Genomic DNA, 24833 nt, shown 5'->3' on the forward strand with positions numbered 1-24833 from the left:
CCTTGTTGATATTTGAAAAGGTATAGTTTTAGGGGATGAACTTTCACAGAACAGCCTCAGTAGGTACAGCCAAAAGCTAGTCCTTTCAGCACTCCTTAGGAGCACTACACTTCTCATCACTGTCTCAAGCTGTTGAATTACTTACTGAAGAGAAGTCACTCAGTTTGTTTCAAATGCAGCTTTCTGAAAACACCACTGGGGTTTTACTCCTAGAGGGTCAAGAGAAATGTGGCTGTTTCTGGCTCTCAAAGACAGAACTGCTATCAGTTACAATGAAAAGTGAAAATACTCTAGGCTTCCAAGTCTACATTTTTCAAAAGCAGTAAAGCAATGCTGAAAAGAGTATGGGAAGTGGGGAAATTTTATTTAAAACTTCTGAAGAGGAAAATACCCTTTCTCTTTGGCTAACTGGTAGCTGAAAAACTATTGTCAAGGGTTCAACAGACTTCAAATTAGGTTTTATAGGGGAGTAATGAAGGTGTCACCTCTCAATAGTTAGAGTTCTAAAAGCAAATTTCAGAACTGAGAGAAAAAAAAAGGTCAATCTCTTTTTCAGTTACATGACATACTGACTGCCAGCTTTATTTTATCAGTGAAACCTTTTAACTAAGAGATGTCTAAAGTAATAAAATTCTTCTAGATTGAACTCTGAAGTCAAGATTGCGTTGCTACAATGTCTACATAACATGAACTCAATCAAGAATCATCCCATCAAATGTTGGCCTGTGTCAATACACTAAAGGGAAATTCTTTTTATTAGCATCTCTTATTGCTCAGACTTTTATTGTCATTTAAGATTAGACTGGAAGAGTAAACACAAAATCTCACAGGATCTCTCAAAAGGCAAAAATAAAATTTACATATAAGTCATCAGTATCAGAAACTGAGGAAAGCCTTTTTTTTTTAAATAATTAATACTTCAAAAGTAGCATGTTGTCTATCTGTACAAACACCAGTGATGGTTAACTGAAAATACTGAGCACAACTATGTATCATTTCTGCTATGAAAAATATGATTTTCTAGAATGGAATTATAACTGATGACATGAATTTAGCTGAAGTATTAACCTTTCCACGTTGTGGAATACAGCTCAAGTCTATTTTAAATCAATATGTTCCTAAGGATATAGTTAGCCAACTGATTACCCTGCTATACCGAACAACAACAACAAACTGTCAAAAAAAAAAAGAAGAGTTGAATGTGTATAATTTTAACTCCTATGTATCTGTGAGGTGCAACTGAAAATTCAAATATTTTTCTAGGGGGTAGGGGGATACAACGCATTATTGTAACTAGAGTAATGTAAATTAGTTGTCAGCTTTTTGGCTTTTTTTTGTGGTTGTTAAGAGCAGCTGGATCTGCAAATATGTTTTCTTAATATCAGAATTCCATACATATAGTTCCAGAAATGCAGTGCAGATTTTTAGGTTTTATTATTATTTTTGAATGGGAAGTCTGCAAAAACCCAAGTAGGAGAAAATGTTTTTGTCTTTTGGGAATTGCTCTTAGACAATTTCAAGTTGTCTGTATATGAGGTTACTCTAGAAGCCTAGATCATTTTCACTCACCTTTCAGGTTAAGAAGAGTGTCATCGTATGCCATCATCACCTGGAGGCAGGGCTACCAAATTTCTCTTGAGTTTCCAAGAGGAAATAACCCAAGCTGCTGGGTGAGCAAGCAATAGGAAAGGAAAATACTTTGTGAAACCAAAAGACTCATATAAATCAAGAAATAAAAGCATTAGCTGTTAAAGCAAGAAAAGCTGCTGCTGAATAGAAAACTACACCTTGAACCTACTGCATGTAATTAAGCCAATTTTTTACAACTCTGTTTAACAATTAAAACAATTGTTTTGCTTCGCTGGCCACTGCAAATTTTGTGACATGAGTCAGGACAAAGCCAATGTGTGTTTTGGAGCTGCAGCCTTAAACGTGGTGTTCTTGTTTGTTTGGGTTTTTTTAAATTAATAACATTAACTTTAGGATTTTTTTCCTTCCTTCTCTCTACATTCCCTACCTGCCCAACTGCCCTGAAGATTTTGCTTGACCAGGCAGATCTTCACTAACCGGAGATATTATGTCAAATTGTATGGGAGTGTCAGGGGCAACAAGTGAATTCAAAGAAAGTGCCGATAAAGCTGCTGATTCAGATCCCAGTGACCCTGTGCTGCTAGTACGAGCTGCAGGAGGACGAGATTGTCTAAAACAAAACAAAAAAATTAAAATGAAGACATCTTAGTTTCAGGTTGGTTGATAATAAATTAAACCATATGGGAGACCAATGCAATATTCCAAAACTTGGATATAAAACAAAACAAAAACTAAAAACCTAAAGAATATCAGGGTATGGTAAACAAAAATGAAGTCTACGTTCCTAGTCAAACTTAAGTTAAAGTTACTACTTGCATTAATAATTGCATCAGATTGTACTGTATTTCACATGTGATTATATATTGATGTTAAAACAATCTGAGGTCTGCTTCCAGGAGTTGGGCACATTAAGAAAAATCTCATTACTAATTCATACAACAAACCAGACATATGATGCAGCCAACAGAGCTGTCTAGTCAGCTGGAAATGTGGGGTACTTGTAACAATGGATGCTAAACAATGCTAAGAGGTGAGTTCAAGAAATTTTCCTCCAGCCCATCAAAGACTTAGTTTGGAACATAGGAAGTTTTGTTTTGGGTTTTTGTTTTCTTCCTGGGACTTCATCCAGGATTCTCTTTATAGATGTGCTTTTGAAATGACCTGAAGTTCATTAGCTTACACAGATGGCCGCATGCTCTCATGCCTCTGCTGAAAGGAAGGAGATGGAGTAACAGCCTCCAGAGCTGACTGATTTACACGTGCAGCAATTTCCTGCAATAGAGAGATGGGAAAAAATAACTGAAAACACTTTACTCAAAATAAGCTTTAAGATTTTAGTTTTATTTATATGCGATTGACAGAAGTTATAAACTCAACCCTTTGTGAGAAACTTACATTCCTAAATTTTCACTAACATAGTTGTAGTATTTTCTTCTACCTCATAACACATTTCCTGCTGTCCACTTTCTAAATTTACATGGATGCACTTGCTTTATAATACCACAAATGTTAATAAATGCCAGCAACAGAGAGAAGTCCCAGTGATAAGTCTGACAAAATAAGCAAATGTAGCCAGGAAGAAGAAGAAAAATTTCATTTGAGAAATGCAGTCCTCACCTCCTAACTAAAAACCATGAAGATTCAGAAGTCTACACTTGAACTTTAGGAACACTTAAATGTTTCTGAAAAACTGAGACATTAACAACTATCAAGTAAGGACTATGTAACAATGTTATTTCAGCAAACAATGCATCAGTTACAGCTGAAGAATTCCATTTTAATCTTTCACTGAAATAACTAATTCTGAAATATCAGTATTTAATGTTGATGGCTTCACTTCACAGGATAAACCCAGTAACTAAAGTCCTTGAGGAAAGAGGATTTTTCGGAGGTGGAAGGTGCAGCAGACAAAACACTTTGTGCGAGCGCGTGACTCAGAAAATGAGAATGACTATAAAGCCATTGGGAAGTGAGAAGGCACTAAGATCCAGGTGTAACTGTGCACCCCCTCACTGATGTAAGGGAGCTGCGCCTGTTTATGCCAGGACTAAACAGAACCTCAGCTGTCTATTTTCAGAACACATGCTTTAGGTGACCGAGCTCTGCCCTAAAACCGTTTTGTTTCTTAGCTGTAGAGTTAACTTAGACAGTCAGCCAGGTACTTGTATTATCTACAAAGTTATATTTAATCCCTAAACCGAAAACTGCCATGACACACTTTCCATTTCATCTTGATCGTCCAGATCATTTGGCAAGAGCTTTGCGTTACACAGCTGAATGAGGGATTCCCGTATTATTCAACAAGCTGCCTGTTGGCTGCTGTATCTACCATTCTCACCTCTGGTGATCACTGGAAAGCTTCCTTTCCAATAACCTGTTTCAGACCTCAGCAGGGACATCAAGGACTACAATTTCACTTTCAACATGGTTTATATATAGATAAATGCTCTGTTATAAAACAAGAGATTCTGTTGGGCCAATCCCCCTAATTTAGCAAGTAAAAATAACTATGTACGTTTCTATCAATATGAATTTACTATATATATAAATGAAAACCATATAAATGACATTAATTTACCTACCCACATTCTCTACATGAAACCAATAATCGATTTCTAACTCATCAAAAGGCAAATAACTCTTGAATGAAGTGAAAATATCTCCTTCCTACAAAATTGCTATGCTCATCTAATTCCTAAGATTGTCAGTTCCCTCTAGGAGAAATTAAAAGTACCCATCCGAATATTTGTCATATTTATTTGTAACAAAGTATAATATACAAAGTACAAATACAGGATCTTGAAGATGTCAGAAAGTTATACCAAATATAAAAGTCACACACCTTTAATGCTTTCTATATAAGCATTTAGATGAAGGAGACAACAGGCTGTATATTTCATACCATGAAAAGCTTATCAATTAGGCATGCAGGAAGTACTCAGCTTAATTCCAATTAGATCCAGCTCATCTCTTTTTAACTTTTTGCATACCTACATCTTAAAGGTATTACAGATACTATAAACTTTAGTCAAGTTACCTCAGGGTTTTCACTTAGATATATCTGTTTAGATATGTTGTTTATGGTGCATATCCACTGAAAGACAGAGAGAGAAAAGAAAAAATTTATTTTTTCGTAGTTTTTTTTAAACAAACTTGATTAACTACACTCCTATACCATTAGGCTATTATGTGCAAAAAGTCCAGAGAAACTTTTTATTTTCACCTCTAGAGAAAGCTGAAAAAACTAGGGAAAAGATATCCCTGCTGGTTGGGTGGGGTTTTTTTTCCCATTTCCTTTCTCCATCAATATTTGCTAGAACATATAAGTTTGCTGACCTAGTATATGAATACTGACATTTCTCAGCTGGTATTCATCCATCCATGGCACAGGCAAGTAAATCTGCCTCACCAGACTTAGCAGCCATTTGGTAACAGCGATCACAAGCAGCAAGCAGCTTTGGAAGCAGTCCAAAAGTAAACTATTTTACATTTCTTGATTCAACTTGTTTGCAAAGTATAAACATGTTTCCCATCATGCATCAGGGGCAGAAAACCAAAGAGTTTTTCCTCATTTCTCAACCACCTGTATCATTATGTGTTTCCTAACCTAAGATTTCCTCTATTTCCCATTCCTGACAAGCAAGTAGGAAGAAAGACCATTGCGAAAGCATAATTAGGAAGAAGGAAAAGCAGCATTTGTAAAGATGCCATTACTGCTAGCTATTTTGCTGTGGGTTTTTTTTCCCTTCTTCCCTTCCTTTCTTCCATAATACTGTAAAGGACTTGGCAATCAGAACTGCATTTTTTTCTCTAGGAATTAAGCACATTAATATTTTGTTGGACTTCCTGAAATCTGCCATTATAGGTAGGATATAATGAGTTAAAAGTTCACTGTTCACCACCTAGAGAACATAAAATGAACATTCCAACTCTTGTTACGAATATATTCCTTCTGCGCAATGGAAAATCACTGGACTCCATGCAAAGCTCCTATAAGCTTACCTCTTCATAATCTTTTTTACTCTCAGCCTGTAAGATCGAAGACCTGAAAGAGGAGAATAGCAAAGACAATTCTGTCTATTTAAAATGCCTCACAAGTACGTTCACACAGGAAACCCCATTTTCATGTTTATACATTGCACAGTAAATTAAGGACAGCTAAAGACTGAGTACGTGGTGAGTGCAGTCAACATTTAATTGGAAGGAATAAAAATCCATGTTTTCATTTCAACTGAAAATAGAAAAGGAACAAAATTCTACTTGTGCCCATGTAATATTTAAGCGCTCACAAAATGTAATAATACACCATTGTAAACTGATTATGGTAATTTTATTCTGAAAAAAACACTCAGCTACATTATAAAGGTGATCAACTAAAAAAAACAGGCATTACAAAGTTAAAAAGACATCCCAGATTTTGCCTTTAAATACCCCCAAAATCTATCAAGCTATAATCTGGCCAAAGGTAGACCATCTTTCCTTTCTTAATTAGTGAGTCCAGTATGACTTACAGGTAACAGTAATGTAAGAATACTTACTTTTTACCATCAAAAGATGTTATCTGAAAACAGTACCGTCTGTCTTCACAGTCCACAGCCATTACAGAACAGTTGTCTATATCCATGACAAGTCCCCCAGCTACGTCACCTCTTGCCTGGCTCATCAAATTTCCACCTTGAGTGAAGTAAAACTGTCTCTCCCAACTGGAAGATACCAGCCCTGTCTTACTGTAAGATAGAAAGAGGTTCTTAGTTCATAGATTAGGAGTTCAGCTGAGCTGTATAAATTAGAAAAAAAAAAAAAAATTACTTGGAACAAGCCATCTGGGCACTTAAGAAAACTTTTTTGCCCCATTTAATGTTTTAGGTTAGCTTTACAGCTAAATTAGTCTCACCTGTTGGTTTTTTCATTCTAAACCTATTGCTGGGCAAAGAATACATAAAATAGTTGCTTTCTTAGATTATGTGAAACAATTTAGAATAAAAAGTACTTCAGTTTTGATGATCAGCTTTTACGGCATTGCTTTACACAATATGTGTATTCAAATTATATGCATTATCAATATAATTGATAAGACCTCTGAACTCTGCACTTATGTTGTTAAGACTAAGTTTTGAAGAACTTTGTGTTAAGCATTAACTTAGGTAAGATACATCAATTTTCCAAGGATTTTGTACCATTTAACAAGATTTCAAAAATTTTGCTTAGACCATGTCATTGGGTTTGTCCTGCTCCCCGTGGAATAGCAGAAGAGAAACACTCTGAAACCAAAAATCAGTAACACTTGCAGTTTAGCCTTCCTTTTTGTTCAGCTACTCTCTTCAATATTAATTGCTGCAATTTTTGTTCTACTATGGAAACTGATGCCTCATTCACTGGGTATGTTACTCTAACTGCTGTTGTAAAAGTAACCTACATTGTTTTTAAAATTCCTTGGAGTTTATTGCATAAATTAGAGAAAAAGATCTGAGCGTTAAAACTACTTTTTAGTAACTATTAAAATCAGCTGCTAGACTAACAGCTCCCTCCAGTGGACAAAAGACCACCTCATGAAATAGAGAAGGCTGTTAAAAGTGTATTTTGGTTAACAGAGAATGTTTTGCCTTGTGTATCTCAAGCTTGTTGTATTTTATTAGTGACTTGACTCCCAAAGCTTTAACAGACACTTACATAACAATCCTGACAGCTGCAATCTTGTGGTTTTCTGATTACAACCCAGTGAAACTACACTCTCCTAAATTTTAATTTTTATTTTTGATGGGAAAATTCAGGCAAAATTATGACTAAAATCAGGATAACTATGCTTTGCACCTGAATGAGGCTATGTCAGTGTAACCACGAAATTGATGCTAATTAACTGAAGGAGTGCAGAGAAAGAAACAGAATAGTTCCCATGTGACTTACTCAACTAAGTTCATAAAATCAGCATAGCTAACTTCAGAAAAATATTGCATATGTTTTAGCTTTCCTTTCTCAAAATTAAATATTCTGGAATTTTTAAGTAACAAGTTAGTCTTACTTCCTTGCATTGAGATAGCCAGCTTTCCGTGTTAGATTTCTGTGAACAGGAAATTTTGTAGTATCAGGATCAGGCAAGTACAGTGGATCACTAGCTACTTCCAAGTCCTCTATAGTTTGTTGCATGTTTTCTACTTCACACTCCATTTCCCTGCGAACACTACAAAGGTAAAAAAATGTGTTATTAACAAAGATAATTTATTAATAAGTAGAAACAGAAAAATAATTGTCTTGATAATAGTTCAAAATTTGACAAAAGCAACTTACTTCTGCACACTTGTGCCAATGTTGGTCAAAAATTCTTCCAACTGCTCAGTAAGGTTTTCTGAACCCATTTTAAAAAAACTTATCTTAAAAAAAAAACAGGAGGAAAAGGGAGAATTTAGTAATTAATAAAAGTACAGTAACAATTAACAGATGAAACCATAAGAGGTTAGTTTCTCAGAGGAATGTGTTTTCATCCCTCATGCCCCCAAAGCCCAGTTCTTCCACACCCTTGACTGAAAATGGTAGTGATGCGACTTTGATGACTATCTCATCTCAGAATAGCTGCCACAGGAAAGTTTAACTGCCTACACATGACTTTCTAACAAGGTACACTTCCACATGGACTTGCACGCATGAAGGTTTTAATCAGCTATTTCCATTAATGATCCAGTGGAAAAAGTACCCAACAATGAAAACTTAGGCAGAGCATTAAATTTAGCCATTTGGGTTCTGGGGTAGAATATGACCTTTATATTTGGCACCCAGACTTTCCTAAAAGATTCTCCTATGGGAGTAGGCCATGTCAAGATGAGATTCATATACTGAGTGGGAAATGACTAGTGCTGCTGCTGACAGTGTTCACGGCAGCAGCCATGACAGCTCTAGGGATTAGGATGGGGTATGTCTTTTTCTCCAGTTCCTCCCTTGGATTACAAAAGAGGTCTTGCAATGGATTTCAGTGCATCAACCTTCATGAAGTACTTTTACATCTTCTTTTAGCCCTACAGCTTTCAGAATCTGGAATTACCTGAGCTTGCATGTATCCTAGCAAGGGTTCTAGCATAGCAATTTTCTTTTTGTACTGAAGAGTATTTAATGCACAGAAATAATGCATCATAGTCTGATGCTGTTTCTTCCTTGAAGTATATACATCTTCTGTAACTTCAGCCTTGATCTAAAGAGACACAGACAGGGGGAGGGGGAAAACAGAATGTTTGAGACTTGGTATTCATCACATGCCTTCTAGGCAGCTTTATAGCCAGCATGGAAAAACAACACAACAATGTTCTACCCTCTATCATCAGCAATTGCGTATTTTACCCTACCACCATTCTGCTTCTCTAACTTACATGAGACACATGGAAAACAAATACAGCATTCTTTTCTCCCTGGAAAGTGTGGTTATTTCTTTACAAAAATATATTTAATATAGTGTCACAACCTTAATCGTAGAGCAATCTGGTATTACAAGGCAGGCATGTACTGGGGAAAGCTGCTTTTCTGTTCTGAAGCAAACTGCCTAGACTGCTAAAAACCATCAAACTTCAGGTGCAATCTACCATACATTGTTTTCCATCATGAGTATATATATTAGATTAAAATTACTTCTTATCTCCTCTAAAAATCTTAATATTAAGTATTTTGGTTTACAAACCTTTTCATTTTCCCTTCTTTTTGATAACCGACTGTATCTGGTAATGGCAGCATCATGGTCTAAGCAATCAAGAGAGAATTTATGATTATTTTGATAAATTAATGACTTCAAAAACAAGAGCAGAAAACCCTTTATATCACTTCATGTTGCATAGTCAGCTGAATGCAAAATTCTGTGTTATTAAAACCTTTAAGAATTATTCTTGCCTGTTTATAATTACTTCACTGCCACAAATACTTGGGCTGAAGCAAAATTCTAACCAGATGCAAATACGGCCAAATTGTTACAAATTTCCCTAAACATCTAATATTCTTCAAAGACAGAAACTTTCTATAAGTAGAGACAACTTTCCATTGTGAAAACCTGTATCTGATCTTTTTTGCTTCTAAAGCAATGAAGCAATTTACACTGAGAAGAGCAGAATCTTTACTTAATCCTTACTTAAAGAGTGTGCTCTCCATGAGGATATAGTAGAGCTAGCTAAAAAAAGTAACTTCTGACAGTGGGGAAGAGAACTATCAAACTAGTTTTAGGGAGGTAAATTTGTTTATTAATCCAGGCCTGACTTTAAAAAGTGAGCTAGCACCTTACTATTTTTAGTAATCTTGGTAGCATAATCCTAAATTATTTAATAATTATATATCCATTTAAAGTATTGTATAAAAGACTAATACTGTCAATTTGCCTTAGCGCTTTGGTACACAAACCAGAGATTTACAAGTGAACAAAGGAAAACTGGTGCCTAAGTATCGCTGAAAAAAATCACAGCTTAATTAGTTGCTTTAAGCCTTGCAAATATCTTTACTGAGTAAACAATCTACAATAATACTGTTGTCTTGTAATATCTATAACATTAAGTATTTTACACTTACCATTGCTTGCAATTTGGAAAACTTCTTTTAGAGTTAATATCTCTACAAAACAACATATCACAAGTTAAATAAGTTGTTATTAACATAATATTTATATATTAAGGTTTCTCATGCAGTGTTTCACTAATGAACAGTTGTAGTTCACACCTAGTACCATACTGAGTTAGTTACCAGCACAGGCACTATGTGGCCAGCGAAGTCTGCTCCTTCTTAGGGCCTGAGCATTGTTTATGTGACTGTCTGGCTTACCAGAAAAGATACTGTACTGGACTGTACTATGGTAAGGAGGAACTTCTTGTCAAAAGACTTTAAAAGACATTGTCAATACAAATGCATCACCTATAGCTCTGGTCTGAGCTCTGGTCTGAGTTGGAGAAGTGGAAGCACAGGAGTCGGGGAAGTATCACTGGATCAAAGGAAAGCCCCAAACACATTGTGATTCCTCCTACCTAAAATTAGTCATGTTCTACATGGTAATTTGGTCTCACTGTGTCAGGAAACAGGAAAGAGTACAATACTTAGCACCTGTTCTGATCCTGATTGTGGGTTTGTGTCATATTACAACACAAACAAGCAGAGCACTACATTCCACTTTATGGTAAAACAAAGACAAAAAAAGCATGCAAAAGCTTTACAGAATGTGCATATGAAGTCCATAGAGAAGTACAGTGTCATTAAAGACTACATCAGTTGGTGGTTAACAACTTCCAGTGGGAAAACTGAATTTGCGATTATTGCCTCAGGGGTGCTTCTTCAGTAAATATTAACAGGAGGTCTTCCAGGTTCTGAGGAGTAATATTAGCCTTAAGATACTCATGTTCCCTTGCTCAAACAGCATAATCTATTTAATCCACAATTTTGCAACAAACTATTGCCAAAAAATTATTTTCCAAGATTCATAAAGAGCTAGAAGACTTAAGGAAGAGCTGTAATTTTTATTCCAATTTAGACTTAAAACATTTTTATGTTAGGTATACCCACTCTAAGAGGTTCACATTAGGGATTTAAGTTATTTTGGTTTTAACTCTTATCGTTTATATTTGAAGCCCATTTGCCACACCAGTATATTCACTCGAGTTAAATCAGACACATTATGTATTATTTTAGACCTGGCAGAATAAGATACAACTGTTATGAAAATAAGAAGTTGGAAGCATCTTATGCCTGCACGTAAGAAGCCACCTGTATTATCACCTTTGAAGACCCACCTTCCTAGTTCTTAATAAGTACAGCTTGGGCACTTTGCTTTTTGAGTTTAGTCCAGACATTATATTGATGTCATGGTATTATAATATACACAAATATTTCCTGAACATGCAAATTACCTTAAAATTATTCCTTCCTAATGTTTACAGTAACTGCAAAATCTTAATCTTGAATAGAAGTGCTTCCATAAGTAATATTTTTGTTGAAACAGTAATAACATTAAGTTCTTCAACTGCAATACCCTCATGAAATAACTTACTTTTTTTAAAAAAATTGGGAGGTGCATGCTTTTGAGAGCTGAAAAATAAGTGACATATTCTATTTAGTGAAACTAGAGCTATGGAGAGTAAATGCTACATATTTGTTGCTGCTGCTGCTAAAAACAGTTTTGTTCGAGTGCTCTACCTTTCAGATCCCTTTCTTTAAACTGGGTAATAGGAAACATCATTGCATCCGCAAGTTGAGTTGAAAGTACTGCATGGCAAGAGCTGAGCTGTAAGACAAAAGAAAGAAGGAAATTTTAGGAAAACAGTGTTGAGATAAACAAAATAAAACAAAACAAAATAAAATAAAACAAAATAAAACCAAGTTGACATCAATTTCACTCAAAGATGACATGTACAACTCAAACATAATTTTGCACATTCGTTTTTTTGCAGCTATTCTTTTCTACATTCCTGATCTCATCGCTAGCTGTTTATAGAAGACCATTGGAGTTTAGTATTTGTCCCTGCTTTTCCAACTTCATTCCAAGCTACTGGATCATGTCAGAAGATGCTCTCATACATTCTGATGACTAGTCAATTTATTTCTCCAGTTTCCCTCCAGCTACATCACAGCCCATCTTTCATAGGTTACAGAAGTAGACAAATGCGTTCTTCCTCCCAAAATGCTGTTTACATAGTGTTAAAAGTGAGGAGAGAGATCACAGAAAAAATCCTAATTCAGATCTTAATGGTGCTAAGTTGTTTCTCAGAAGAGTTGGTGTGTGTTGCTGGTACAGAGAGCAGGAGGTTGCTTTGTCAGTCAGGTACCCGAAATAATGCAATACAAATACCCACAAGAAAAACAGTTTCTAACTGCCATTCTGTAATGTTTTGTGGCTGTATCTACAGTAAGTTAAACTACATTCTTTCTCAACAACGTATCCTCACTTTGTTGAATTGATTCTTTATCTTCAGGTTATGTAACTTTAAATACATGCTGCAATATACAAGTAAGCGTTACCTTATTGACAAATGAAAGCCATTTCTGTACCTCCTATCTCAAAAAAGGCTGGAATAATTAAGCAAGTTAAAGTCTCTACATGACAACATTAGCAAAGTAAGTGAAACAAATACAAGTACTTGCCTCATCTATCACTTTTGCAAATTGCTGTAAAGTGGAAGTCATAACTTCATCGTCTCCCCCTAGTGGAAAACGCTAAAAGAAAATAACAGGAGGCATGTTTGCAGTGTCTTCTGCCACTCACAGAACTAAAATAATTGTTTCTATTAATGTACTGGGTATTCTGTTATTTTAAAATATTACTCAGTTAAGATATAATGAAGTGCTTCTTTATCGTCCTGTGAAGAAGGAATACTTTTTTGGGGAAAAAAGTAATAAAAAATTCTCATTTAAAAATTCTAATTAGTAGATTTTATAAATTAATACATTTTATTTAAAAAATCAGGAAAGATGCGGAATTGACATCTATGAAGATTTTTATCCAGCTCTCCAAATTAGTTTAAAATTATCAGAAATTAATAAATATTTGGTGTTCATCTTAAACTTCTAGCTCTTAAGTTATATGATTATGTAAAATTTTTAAACCATTCAAAAGAGTTTGCTTCTATAATGCCTTGATGGAGGCAGAAGTATGACCAAAATGGTCACAAGTGAAAAAAGAAATAATCCAGTTAAAACTTTATTTGTGTACTTCTAAGCTAATCTCCTGACTGGGAAAAAAAGCAGTCCAAAGGAGACAAACCAGAAAAATAAGTTAAAAGGGCCAATGCTAATTTAATTCTTCTTTTAATTTGCAGCAGCTATACAGAAAACACTTGGAAATATAAAAAAGAAAAAAACAACAACAATTTCTTTCTTAAAAACTTTGAGCACCTCTTTCCAACTTGTTAGGTTCCCCCTCCTTCTTCTCAATGAATGTAACAAAGTGTAATTGAAATAAGGTTATTTTGATATCCGTAACTGCTAATGAATGATAATATCATGCTCTAATAGATTCTTCTAATCTGAAGCTAGTTCTTTTCATTTTGATTCTCCAAAAGCTATGTTTTTGCTAGAAAACAGCAGAAACAGTGCAATTCATTGAAGAGCTGTGTCATTAAAGTCAATCGGGTACTGCATCAACAATGTTAAAACAATTCAAATGACAGCATTGCAGCTACTACTAAAAAAGAGCACAAATAATTTCATTCCTGCTACAATCTGGACGGTGCACAGACATTGTATGCAGCACTTCCAGTCTGTCATTAGGAATATATGACTTTTTTTAAAAAAAAAGGACACTCTAAATCTCTGTCTTCCTCCATGTCTTCCGAATGGGACTGCTGTAGGTAAGAATATGCGAAATTAAAACACTTAACAGCGAACAGGTTTATAAAACAAAAACAACCCCCCACCACAACCCTAAGCAACCCTCAAAACACTGATCCAAAAGTAAAATATTCCAGAACTTACTAATATTCATCATGGTAAGAGAAACTGGATTCTTGTTTATATGGAAGAACTAACAGGAAGGCAGTAGATTCTTTTGGCAAAGATTCGACCCACCACCTACAGCAGTTCTGGGCCAAACCTAAATACATTCTACATTGTGCTCTGGGAGATAAAAGACTACAAAAATATGTAATCCTGGCCACACAAAGACAACAATGATTTACACAGTACCTGTTTCTCATATTCCTTCAGAAGTTTTGAAGTCAGATGAGTTGCTGCACTTAATTCATTCTGATTTTAAAAAAAAGTCAACAAAACCGCAAGCTTGTTACTTTTTAATTAATATTTTAAAAATCACATATATGAAGAGGAAACTATTACAGACATGGAACTTAAAATCTGACTACAGATTTTCAGAAAACCTAAGCATCCTGCCCTTTCATTTCTCTAACTGTATTGAGAGTTACAGGTTACCAGTGTTCACAAATACCAAGTTCACAGCCTGTACTATGTGCACTGATTTATCTATTTTTCATGTTATGCAGGGCATATTTGCATTTAATTATTTCAATTTAGCTGCCCTCATTAATGAGTGTTAGGAATTTTTTACCTGTGAAGGAATGAAAAGATTACAATGAACCCCAGTACTACCTGGCTACAAACTGCTTTGTACACAGGCAGGACCTAATTAGCAGATTCATGGTATGGAACAACTTCATCTCTCATGATGCAGTTGAAGGAGAAAGAATAGAAATTAAAAGCTAACTAGAAAGGCAGTAAAATAAAACTACTTAGCTGCAAACCTACAACAAACACACTAGTCATTAAAGCAAAAAATGACAGTAAAATAAAAATATGAAAAGCAAGAGTAACAAATCAGTAAAAAAGTCAAACAGCTCAAGTATATGCAGGTTAAAAATACAGCCATAAACTCAATTGTTCAGAAAAACACACAAAATAGCTTCTGCCTTTGACATAAAATTGCAGTTACTTATAGATGATGAGTGAAAGATGGATATATTGTGGGTAAAAAATAATCTCCATCTTTGTACATACTATTATACACACTAAAAGCATGATGGGAAACATTTTAGAAACACTTGGGAAATACAATAAAACTACTAGAAGACCAGGAAATCTTTTCACTTGTCATAAGAAATTCTCTTGCAAAAGAAATCACAAGAATTTAGTCTTTACCACTCCCTAACATACAGAAAAACAATAATTTAATTCTTATTTTATTTCACTTCTGCATTGAAAAAATGTGGAAGTTTAAAGAAAAAATACCGCTTCTCATAATTTGAAAAAAAAAAACAAGACAGGAAATGTGGTTCAAAAGCTTTATAAGGCATTCAAGAATTTAATTAACATTACCTGTGCATCATATATTCTGTGCATGGCTTGAAATAACTGATTGATGTAATTGGAAATTGCAGTAGCATCTTCTTCAAATACTCCCAGCAAAGACCGGGTCTGTAAAAGTGAAACAACCAAACATGTCAAGTTAGCAACGTAGTATTTTAATGTAACAGAATTTCAGAGTTAAATAGCATTGTTTCATTACTGGAAAGATTATAAACTCTCCAACACTGTTTCCAGGAATGATACATGTTGCATGCCAGAGAATGTTAAAAGTTATCCACGCTCAGCCTCACACGTTCTGTCAACCTCTCTCCAGATAAATACATTTTCAAAAAGGAAAGGACCAAGGGAGATGGATAAGTGTATAAAAAAAAGTTGTAGCTGTAGGCAACTCCTGGACTCAGTATGGTACATCCCTATGGAAAAGGGCAAAGATGACTGGCCTCAAATAGCATGCCAGGCATACACATTTCTTCTGCAGTGAGATCAGAACAAAGGCTGTGGCATTATGGTACCCTCCATCCTGCACGAAGACAGCTGCTGGCTGTGCTTGGACCTATAATTCACCTGTGCAATAAGAGTCAATTCTGTGATCAAAAGGCTGAGGAACTAAAAGCCAAACCAAAACAGTGCAACCTCCATCTTGTTGTCCCTAAGATAAATGTTTCTTCCCCTCACCACTCCCCCATGAAAGGGAGTGAAAAGATCTGTCCTTTTTGTCCTTACCCCAGCTTGTCAGTCAGTCTGTTCCTTAGCCGGTGTCACCCACAAGCTTGATGGCCATGCATCCCATTGCACTGCCTGCATCACTGATGAAGGGGCTTAACAGTATTGACCTCAAAATCAACCTCTTTATCACTGTCCACCTATTAAGACTTCAAAACACTTACCTTTAACTATTTAAGCCCAACTACCCAGCCAGTTTTTCCACCCAGGTCACCTCTCCGTTTAGCCAGAAGGGTGTTACCACAGACCATGTCAGAGCCCTTGCCTAAGTCAAAGTGAATGACATCCACAGCTCTTCCCTGTGATGAAATGACTGACTCTGAATGAAAAGGCAATCAGGTTGCTCAGGCATAATTTGCCTTTAAGAGTAAATGAGATGCTGACTCAGTGTTCTTGCAAGCTTTTTGCACTTGGAAGCAATGTTACTCCTCAACAGGAGGATATCAAGTAGCTTCCTTCCACCAAGACAAAAACCAAGAAGAGGGAAGAGCAGAGGATATACCTATAACTCTGCACAGGCTACATTTGCTTTTCCTAATCTAAAATGTTGGTTGGTATGCTTGGGTGTAGAACAGGAATATCGCTTGCAGGAATCCACAGAATAAACCCTTTACCTCTAGTAATGTTTTAGCAAGAGGACTGTGCTTTGTTTTTAGGTTTACACTAAAATTAATGTCCAGATAGTAAATAGAAAGAATAGTAAGTATATAACTGTTTTTTTCCCAAAAATTATGGTTGTTAAACACTTGAAATCAGAAATTCTGTTTCTTAGTCTTCCCTAGGCTAAATAACTGTGGCTTTGTCAAAGAGGAAGGGAAGGAACTTACGGGACCTGAGAAAAGAACAAAAGACTGACACTACAAGTCTGGACACTGGGCAAACCCCTCTGATGAGATTAGCGAAAAGCACTCAGTCACACGGCATGTGAATTGTGGGGGTTTTATTATTAGGAGTTCTTGTGATGTCAAAGACTTGTCTTGAAATTACTTAGACTTTAGTCCATTTCCCATTGAAGCATGGAGGTCTTTTTCAGCTACTTTGCTGTTTTTCTGCTTTTAATGATAATCGAGTACATATTAAACCTACATAAAGTATATTATTTGACCATTCTTTTGACATTAAATTCTTTTATTGAACTTGAATTAGATGTCTGGTTTTCTCACAAATATGATCATATCATATAATGCGTACAAGACAAAAAAATATAATCAAACAGCATAATCAACACAATAAATCGCTTTAATAGTGGTTCTAGTTTATAAAACAAGTGAAAAAGGAAGGTGGAGGCAGAAAGAGTTGGGAGGAGAACTCAAATGTTTGCCAGGTGTGGCAACGTGTTGTGTCATCCAAAAAGCTGTGGCTCTCCCATTAAAGGAGACATACATGAAAGAATGCTAAACTAAAAATTACATAGTACCATAGCCACTGAATTATAGACTCATGATATTTAAATTTGAACATTAATAAACCTGAACATAAATACACCTGAACTTGTAATTTTAAAGGAATATCATGTAAATTTTCTGGATTATGCTTACTCCTTAAAACTGAACACTGCAGAATAAAAGCATTTTTATGTTTTATTGTTAAAATATCAGTTATTGATGTCCAGACTTCAGACTGACCTTTTATGATATTGATGGAAGGAAAATAACCTGAAACTGTAAACAAGTTATGGCAGACTATTGCTTAGCAAGAAGTCAGAGGAACTGTTTACTCATGTTTCTAGTAAAACTTTGGATCACTTTGCATGTTCTTTAAGATGCTTCCATCCCGTATATATGAGCAGGTACACTAGAAACTATCAGTTATAAGCTGCACAAAGAAACCACCTAGTTAGAAATCAGTGAATTGTTCAGCATTTAATGTCATCATATGTACAGTACTATAAGCGACACAAGATACACCCTGTACTATCAAGTGTCTTGGCTTTTTTATTGTGCAATGCTTTGGGAATGCAAATAAGTCTGAGCAGAAATTCTCTCTAAACATATATATAATCACTGAGTATGTATGTAATATATGTCCTAAGTTTAAATATTAACTGCAGTGCTTTGAACAGCAAAAGACACTATAAACTTGGCATTTGATTTAAATCTAAAAAAACAGTGGTTAGATTTTTATCGTGCAGCAAGAGGAAATGAATGGGTTTCGCCATTTTAGAAAAGCCTTTCCTTCCCTCAGATGTAGAATAAGTTTGATATAATGTTTATATACCTAAAGTTAGCAGCTGAAACATGTCAAAAGGTGCAAAACTCCAGTCCGTACTTCAGCACTAAACAACAACCTACGCTGATGATCTTTTTCAATATTCCACCATGACCACATTGATCAGAAAGTCATGGCAACTCCTAAGGAAAGCAAGGTTTCTTCTTTCTTCAAGCAACATTTGCTTCAGTTTTCATCGCACTGCTTTTAAAAATAACAGAAATGAAATAATGTAATAGAAGACTACAGAGTCCAAGTTATGTTCAGCACATCAAACTCATTGGACTGAGTTAGGCCTTGCTAGTCTGTCTCACAAATAACCTCAAATGAAAGATTCTAAAACTTATAATTATGTTCCAATATGGAGCTTTTTTACAAGGGATTCCCAAATGACATTCCAGTCTTAAGTGCTTGGGAAAAAAACACCCTATATTTTATTTTTTAGGGATCCTAAGTTTAACGCACATTTGACGTTTCCTATATATATGAATAGTTCTGACTTCCATGTACTGAGAACAACCTTCAAGAGAGAATTTTGTTAAACTATTATTATAAGACTTTCAAAAATTTTTCCTCTTCAAGAAAGTACATCAGGTTTGCCTCTGGGCCAGAGACCATGTTCCAGGCTAGATCTCATCTAACATCTAGTATCTGAGCTATGCGGGGTGCTGTCCTTTTGCAAACAATTATATGTTTTCTTCATGGCCTTACTCTGTTGCCTTTCCGAAATTGTCCCTCCACTTGATGTAGATTTGTTAAAATGGTTGTAATTTTAGGGGTTATAATTCTCCTATTAAGCAAGTCAAAGTTTCTCATCCTGTGGTTGAGGAACCAAAAGTACCAACGCATATGCTATTACAATATAGGATGTCTTGCTCATCTAAATAAACAACACAGCAAAACAAAGATCTTAATGCAAAAGTCTGCAATAAAAGAAAATATACTCTAAGCTTTTTTTCTTGCCTAGGAAGACCAGTACAAAGTACTTGCTGCCTGCAAGAGAAACCAGTGCAATTGAATAAAGTGCTTCCTGCCTAATAGTAGTGTGAAAGAAATGCCAATGAAATATACGGCATCACCATCAAAAGTCAAGCAGCAGAAATAGAAGTGAAGAAATCAGAGCAACTAAAGGCCCCTCAGCACCATGGGTTTCCCACCTACTCACAGCATCAACAACCACCACGATAACCTACCCAATAACTGCTTTTCATACGTATCTATTAAACCTTAAGGAGTTTACAGTAAAATACAAAAGGCAAGAAAAATCGTCTTGAGAAGTGAAGACGGGTTTTGCCAACGCGAGGTCTCCAGAATAAGTCATGAATGTAACTGCGGGGGTGGGGGAGTGGGGGGACAATACAAGCTACGGCCCTGGCGCCCCAGGCTGAAGCACAGTCCCTCTGGGAAATCATTACCGAGTGCGCTGCTCTACGAACAGCTCGCTCGCCCGCCCGCAGGACGCCGGAGGAGGCGCCGCGAAGACCGGGGCGAGCCCTGGCCTGGGGCGCTGCCGAAGCTGCCAGCCCGAGCGCCGCGACTCCCGGCCCGAGCCCCCGCCGGCCCCACGGGCGCGGAGGGTGGGAAGGCACCCGGCCCCGCACGCAGCGCCTCTGCCCCGCGCGGGGAGGGCTCCCCGTCCCTGCCCTGCCACCGAGGCTCTCCAACGAGGAGGAACAGAGCGGGGAGCAGATCAGAGCTAGGCCCAGCACCCGCCGGCTGAGCGCGGTCTGGCCTTCGCCCACCGGGCTGCCTCCTGCCTCCCTCACCTGCGGGCTGTCTTCCAGCGTCTCCTCGATAGGGAGCTTGTCGATGCCGGGCATGGCGGCCGCCGGAGCGGGTTCTGCTCAGCGCCGCTGCAGCTCCCGCGCCGCGCCCCACCGCACCGCAACGCGCCTCAGCCGGCGAGGCCCTCCCGTTCCCTCCCTCCCGTCACAACACAGCCACAACCGCCCCCGCCCCGCTTCGCGCCGGATGTCCCGCCCCACGCCAGCTCCCGCTTGGCCTTCCTATTGGGTCTCCTACCCAGCCTGCCCAGCTTGTTATTGGTGAGCGGGTCCACCTATTTGCTGACAGGCGCGCGCGGGGCGGTTGGCGTCGCGAGGTGCGTGGGCGGGCGCCTGCTCGTGCTCAGTCGTTCAGAGGAGGAAGCCGCGCGTTCCCGCCAGGCCCCATCCCGTCCCTCAGAGGAGGGAGCCCCGCGTCCCCGCCGGGCCAGCGGCACCCCCTCCTCCCTGCCGGCAACGTGAGGAGCGGAGAAGAGGGGCCCTTTGGCGGCCAGGTTCGCTGCCGCTGCGTCGGGTCGCCCCCAGCCCAGGGAGGGGAGTGGGGGCAGGCGGGGTACTCCCGCCCTTAAGTGTCCGTCCGTCGGTGCCGCCGGCAGGTGGTGCCTGTCAAGCGAAGTTACTGAGGAAAAAACGAGAAAACTTTTATCTTTTCGCCTTTGCAGTTACACGCTGAGCGTTACAAATCGCCATGTCTGCCTAGCCCTGTTTGTTCCGGCTGTTGCTGCATCCTCAGAACAGGGAAACCCACAGTGGCATGAATGCTGTTGTGGCCCTGTCACGATGGAAGCATCTCTTGGGCTCTTTTGGTGTTACCTGGTGCACCCATTTTGAGAAGTCTCGTTCTTATCCCTGTCATGTCAGTCTCCACCACCCACTAGGGCTTTTATCAAGAAAGTATTTCTATCCCTACCTACCGAGTATTTTTTGTTACCAAGTGATAACTCCAGCTGAGGATCTCGTGTTCCTGCCTGTCTTTTTAAAAAACAAACTCATTGCTGACCACAATTTTTCCCCTCGAGAAGCAAGACTATAATTGGTCCTAATGGACCCCCTGCTTCCTTGGACTGGATCAGCTTGGTGCTGTAGGTTGGTGGCCAATTTTAAATGCTGAAAACTGCTGTGAGGGTTCGCTGGAATTGAACCAGATTGTTGTGCACTGTTTAAAAAAGACCATATTCTTGAATTGCCCTCTGTGTTTAGTGTGTTTTGACCAGAGTTATCCTACTCTAAATTATTCCTGCATGTAAAGCAACTTGTATTTTAAGAGTAGGTTTCTTAGGAGGTGTTGATTATGTACAAACTGCTGATCAAGAATATCCATCTAAATTTTCGTTCATTTAAAAACAGATTAAAATATACTCAGTGTCAAACAAGAGTTTGCATAGAATTCTCACTCTTGAAACAGAAGCAAAACCCAAAGTGCACAGCATATTTGAATTTGTAAACTGGTTCAACTCCAAAATTGATGGTATTTCATTTCTGCATTTTAATAGATTATTTTAGGTACACTTACTATTACAGCTTAAAAATTTTTTTAAAAAGGTTGTTCCCTTGCTGATTTTGCCTTTTTGGGGCCAGGAGAACTTACTATAAAACCAGATTAGAAAGTACACAAAGTCAGCCAGCAGAGTAAATTATTAACTATTGTGTAGTTTTGCTATGGAGACCTTTCTTTGTGTTGTACCAGATCATGTTTTACCTTTAAAAGCACATAAAGGAACAAGTTGGTATTAAATTACAAACAATTAAGGATTTTGGAGGTGGCGGTGGTGGGTTGTTTGTTTGGGGGTGGTTTTTTTGTAGGTAGCAGTGAGAAAATGTCCAAGTTGCAATTTGGTTCAGTCAGTACATTTCCCAGCTCAGCTGGTGACTCACCTGACTGAAGCAGGTCACACCACTTCTCTCTTTCCCTGTCATATGAGGGTGATGACATAGAGTTCTCTTACAAGGGCTTTTAAAGTCTAAGCCTTGTATCTGTAATTATTATGTGACAGAACACTAGCAATGGTTCATGACCTATATATATGTGCATAGCTTTGTGGTTTTGAGATCAGTTAACTTGTGACTAAGTTTTACAGCAGTCTTCTGTAAGAAATGCTCTCTGGTTCATACTATAAGATGCATTTCCCTAGCAGTATTCAGGAAGGTAGTAACTTTAAACAGAATTGGGTTTAGTTAGTTTTGTACATTTACAGCTGTAAGTGGCAGAGGAGAAAGGATTTCTTGAGCTGCTATGAATAAAGAACAGCTCTTTGAGAATTAAATGCTTTGTAGAAGAAAAAACAAAGCACTAACAAACATATCTTTAATATGTAGAAATGTGCTTCGGTACCTCAGCTGGTATGTAACATAAAAACGTGTCTAGTTTCTGTTGATCTAGTGATTCAGTTCACTTTAGTTGCAAAAGGGGGGCCTTTCTAATAATTCTGTGGTATACTAGGGCTTCTTCGAATTAGTAGTCAGGTTTTTAAATGCATCCCTTATGTTGAAACATAAGATATTACTAGTCTTGTTCTTACCTTTTGTGTACATTTTTTACAAATGTTACAAGGATCCAAAAGTTTTGAGATACAAATTTGACAGCAACAGATGAGGTTCAATAGTAATGAATTGAAGAATCCCTCTGAACCCTCTAAGTGTGGTTTTAGTGTTACGTTTCTTTCAGCATTGTAGGCTTTTTTTTTTTAGTGTGTGATTGGTTTCTTTGTTAGTTTGGGTTTTTGGATTTGTGGAGGGTTTTTATGTTCTTCCTGCAAAATACTAAGAGGCCTTAAAAATGTGGGGAGCTGACACTTGGCACGATGTAAATAGGGAGAAGAGCAGCCAAAAGGTCTCTAGAGGATTCCAGATACATCCCCTAATGGAGAGAACATGTTGCCTCTGCTGGAGGGTGAAAGTAGCTGTCTGGGTAGAGTAGGCTTTACTTGCACGTTACACACTGGTTAACACACTGTTTCTCAGACTTTGCCTAGTGCCACCCTTGGATTTACCTTGAATTTATCTGTGTTCACTTTATCTCTCTGGGTCAAAAGAGCTTTTATCTCAGCCAAGAAATAGCCAACTGCTTTTAGTCATATTTTGTGAAAATTGGTATTAACAGTTTTGAGGTCTTCTTGCCTAAAAAAATGCTTTGGAGTTTTGAAGTCGGCTTTGAATATAATCTTTGTTATTCATGTTCAAAACTTATTTGAAAGGGAACTGCATGCAGCAGAACACCTGAGGTGGTGAAATACTGGTGCAGTTGGGTAAAGAAGCTGGGGTAAAGGTAAGATGAATGACAGTTTCTTTGAGTGTGATAAGTAATCAAGAAAGATTATATATACTATTTATACCTTTTTTTAAAAGCTGAAAATATTGCATGGCTATTGTGATAGGTGACCTGGCAGTGGAGTAGCAATGGGTGACAATGGCAAAAGGTAGCAACAGTAAGCGTTGGGGTTTCAGTCCGAAGCCACCAAGAACTCTTGGTGTGGTCTCTTCAGCTGGTATAAACAGAGTCCTTAGAGGCATCACATCTCTAAAGAACAAGAGCTTCACCTACGAAACAGATGAACTCTACTGTCCCCAGGCAAAAAACAGTGGTGCAAAATCTGAAAGGGAGATTAGTTTGCTGCCTCATCAAGCATGTGATGCTGTAAGAGGATTGGGTTTGCATATACACGGAGCGTTGATTTCTCCTATTGTTGATTACTTAGGATTTTCAACTTAATGTTTGTTGTGTTGCTCTAATTGCCCCTAAAAACAGTATTTAGCTAAAACTCCAAAGGTAATGTCATATGGGTTGCAAGGGAAGTATTGACCATTTCTAATGGGCCAAAATAATGGAATATAGGTTTTGAGTGAAAGCTCAAGATCTATTTACACTTCCAGTGGGTATTCCTAGAAATTTAATCCGGTACTTTACTGTCAGGTGTTCTTGGATCTAAAACTTTCAGTTTTCTGCCCTGTGGAAAATATATTTTCATCCTCATTTCTTATGGAATGGTTTGTTGACTGTTTGTCTTGATAAAAAATAGCTTTCTTCTACAACTAAGCAAGATTCTGTTCGAAGAAATCTAGAAACATTTGAATGCTAGACCTTCAGCCAGACATTCCTGTAGGCTTGTCTCTACATATATGATTTTTTTAGAATGGTTTAGACTGGTTTGGGTTGGAAGGGCCCTTTAAAGATCATCTAGTTTCAGCCCCACTTTGAGGGGTTAAAGCCCATCCAACCTGACCTTGAACACATCCAGGGATATGATGGAGTTTTGGTATAATGCAGAGTTCTTATCTTTAGAATAAGTTTCCTTTTCTTGTGAAATTTTTATAAACAGTTATGTGGAGCTGCATTAGCATTTTAGAGGTCTCTTAGATATATGGTGTTCCAATTTCACTGAATTTCTCAGAAATTAGAGAGCATAGTGTGAACACCTACCTTGTGAACCTCTGAATTGTGCTTCCTGGTCCTATATGCAGTTGCAGCCATGAACTCTGTATAAAAACAAGACTGTTGATACATTTCAATGACTGCATTGCAGTCTACAGGTCTGATTCAATGCAACATTGAGCAAATGAATGTAATATGATGATTTTAATAGCACAGTTTCTTACTGAGATAACATTGCTGATCGAATGTAACAGCTGAGCAAGCCTCAACACCAGGTGGAAGTATTTCATGGACTTTTGACCTGTGCCTAGTGAAAGAGTTAATTGGTTTTTGCCTATTTTCTGAAAATTATTTTTGAGAGCTATCAAGATCTCTTTTCCCTGAAAAGTCATTTTAAA

At 37.5% G+C, this 24833-nt stretch overlaps 1 protein-coding gene across 2 annotated transcripts in view; it reads right to left on the minus strand.

The window, feature by feature from the left end:
* APPL1 (adaptor protein, phosphotyrosine interacting with PH domain and leucine zipper 1) overlaps positions 1 to 20210 on the minus strand; it is a 29594-nt gene extending 9384 nt beyond the window's left edge. The window contains exons 1-15 of one of the 2 annotated variants that reach the window (XM_064453853.1): positions 20049 to 20210; positions 15361 to 15459; positions 14218 to 14277; positions 12679 to 12750; positions 11734 to 11821; positions 10123 to 10164; positions 9251 to 9309; positions 8624 to 8770; positions 7876 to 7958; positions 7610 to 7768; positions 6129 to 6317; positions 5593 to 5635; positions 4628 to 4684; positions 2771 to 2862; positions 2018 to 2200 (exon numbers count right to left, since the gene is read on the minus strand). In XM_064453853.1, the coding sequence (XP_064309923.1) occupies positions 2018 to 2200; positions 2771 to 2862; positions 4628 to 4684; positions 5593 to 5635; positions 6129 to 6317; positions 7610 to 7768; positions 7876 to 7958; positions 8624 to 8770; positions 9251 to 9309; positions 10123 to 10164; positions 11734 to 11821; positions 12679 to 12750; positions 14218 to 14277; positions 15361 to 15459; positions 20049 to 20102 (1427 nt within the window). In that variant the 5' untranslated portion in view covers positions 20103 to 20210. The remainder of the gene's footprint in view (positions 1 to 2017; positions 2201 to 2770; positions 2863 to 4627; positions 4685 to 5592; positions 5636 to 6128; positions 6318 to 7609; positions 7769 to 7875; positions 7959 to 8623; positions 8771 to 9250; positions 9310 to 10122; positions 10165 to 11733; positions 11822 to 12678; positions 12751 to 14217; positions 14278 to 15360; positions 15460 to 20048) is intronic. The other variant, XM_064453854.1, reaches the window with a different exon arrangement.
* Positions 20211 to 24833: the final 4623 nt, after the last annotated feature.

Source organism: Phalacrocorax carbo, chromosome 6 (assembly GCF_963921805.1).
Source record: "Phalacrocorax carbo chromosome 6, bPhaCar2.1, whole genome shotgun sequence".
NCBI classification, from domain to species: Eukaryota; Metazoa; Chordata; class Aves; order Suliformes; family Phalacrocoracidae; genus Phalacrocorax; species Phalacrocorax carbo.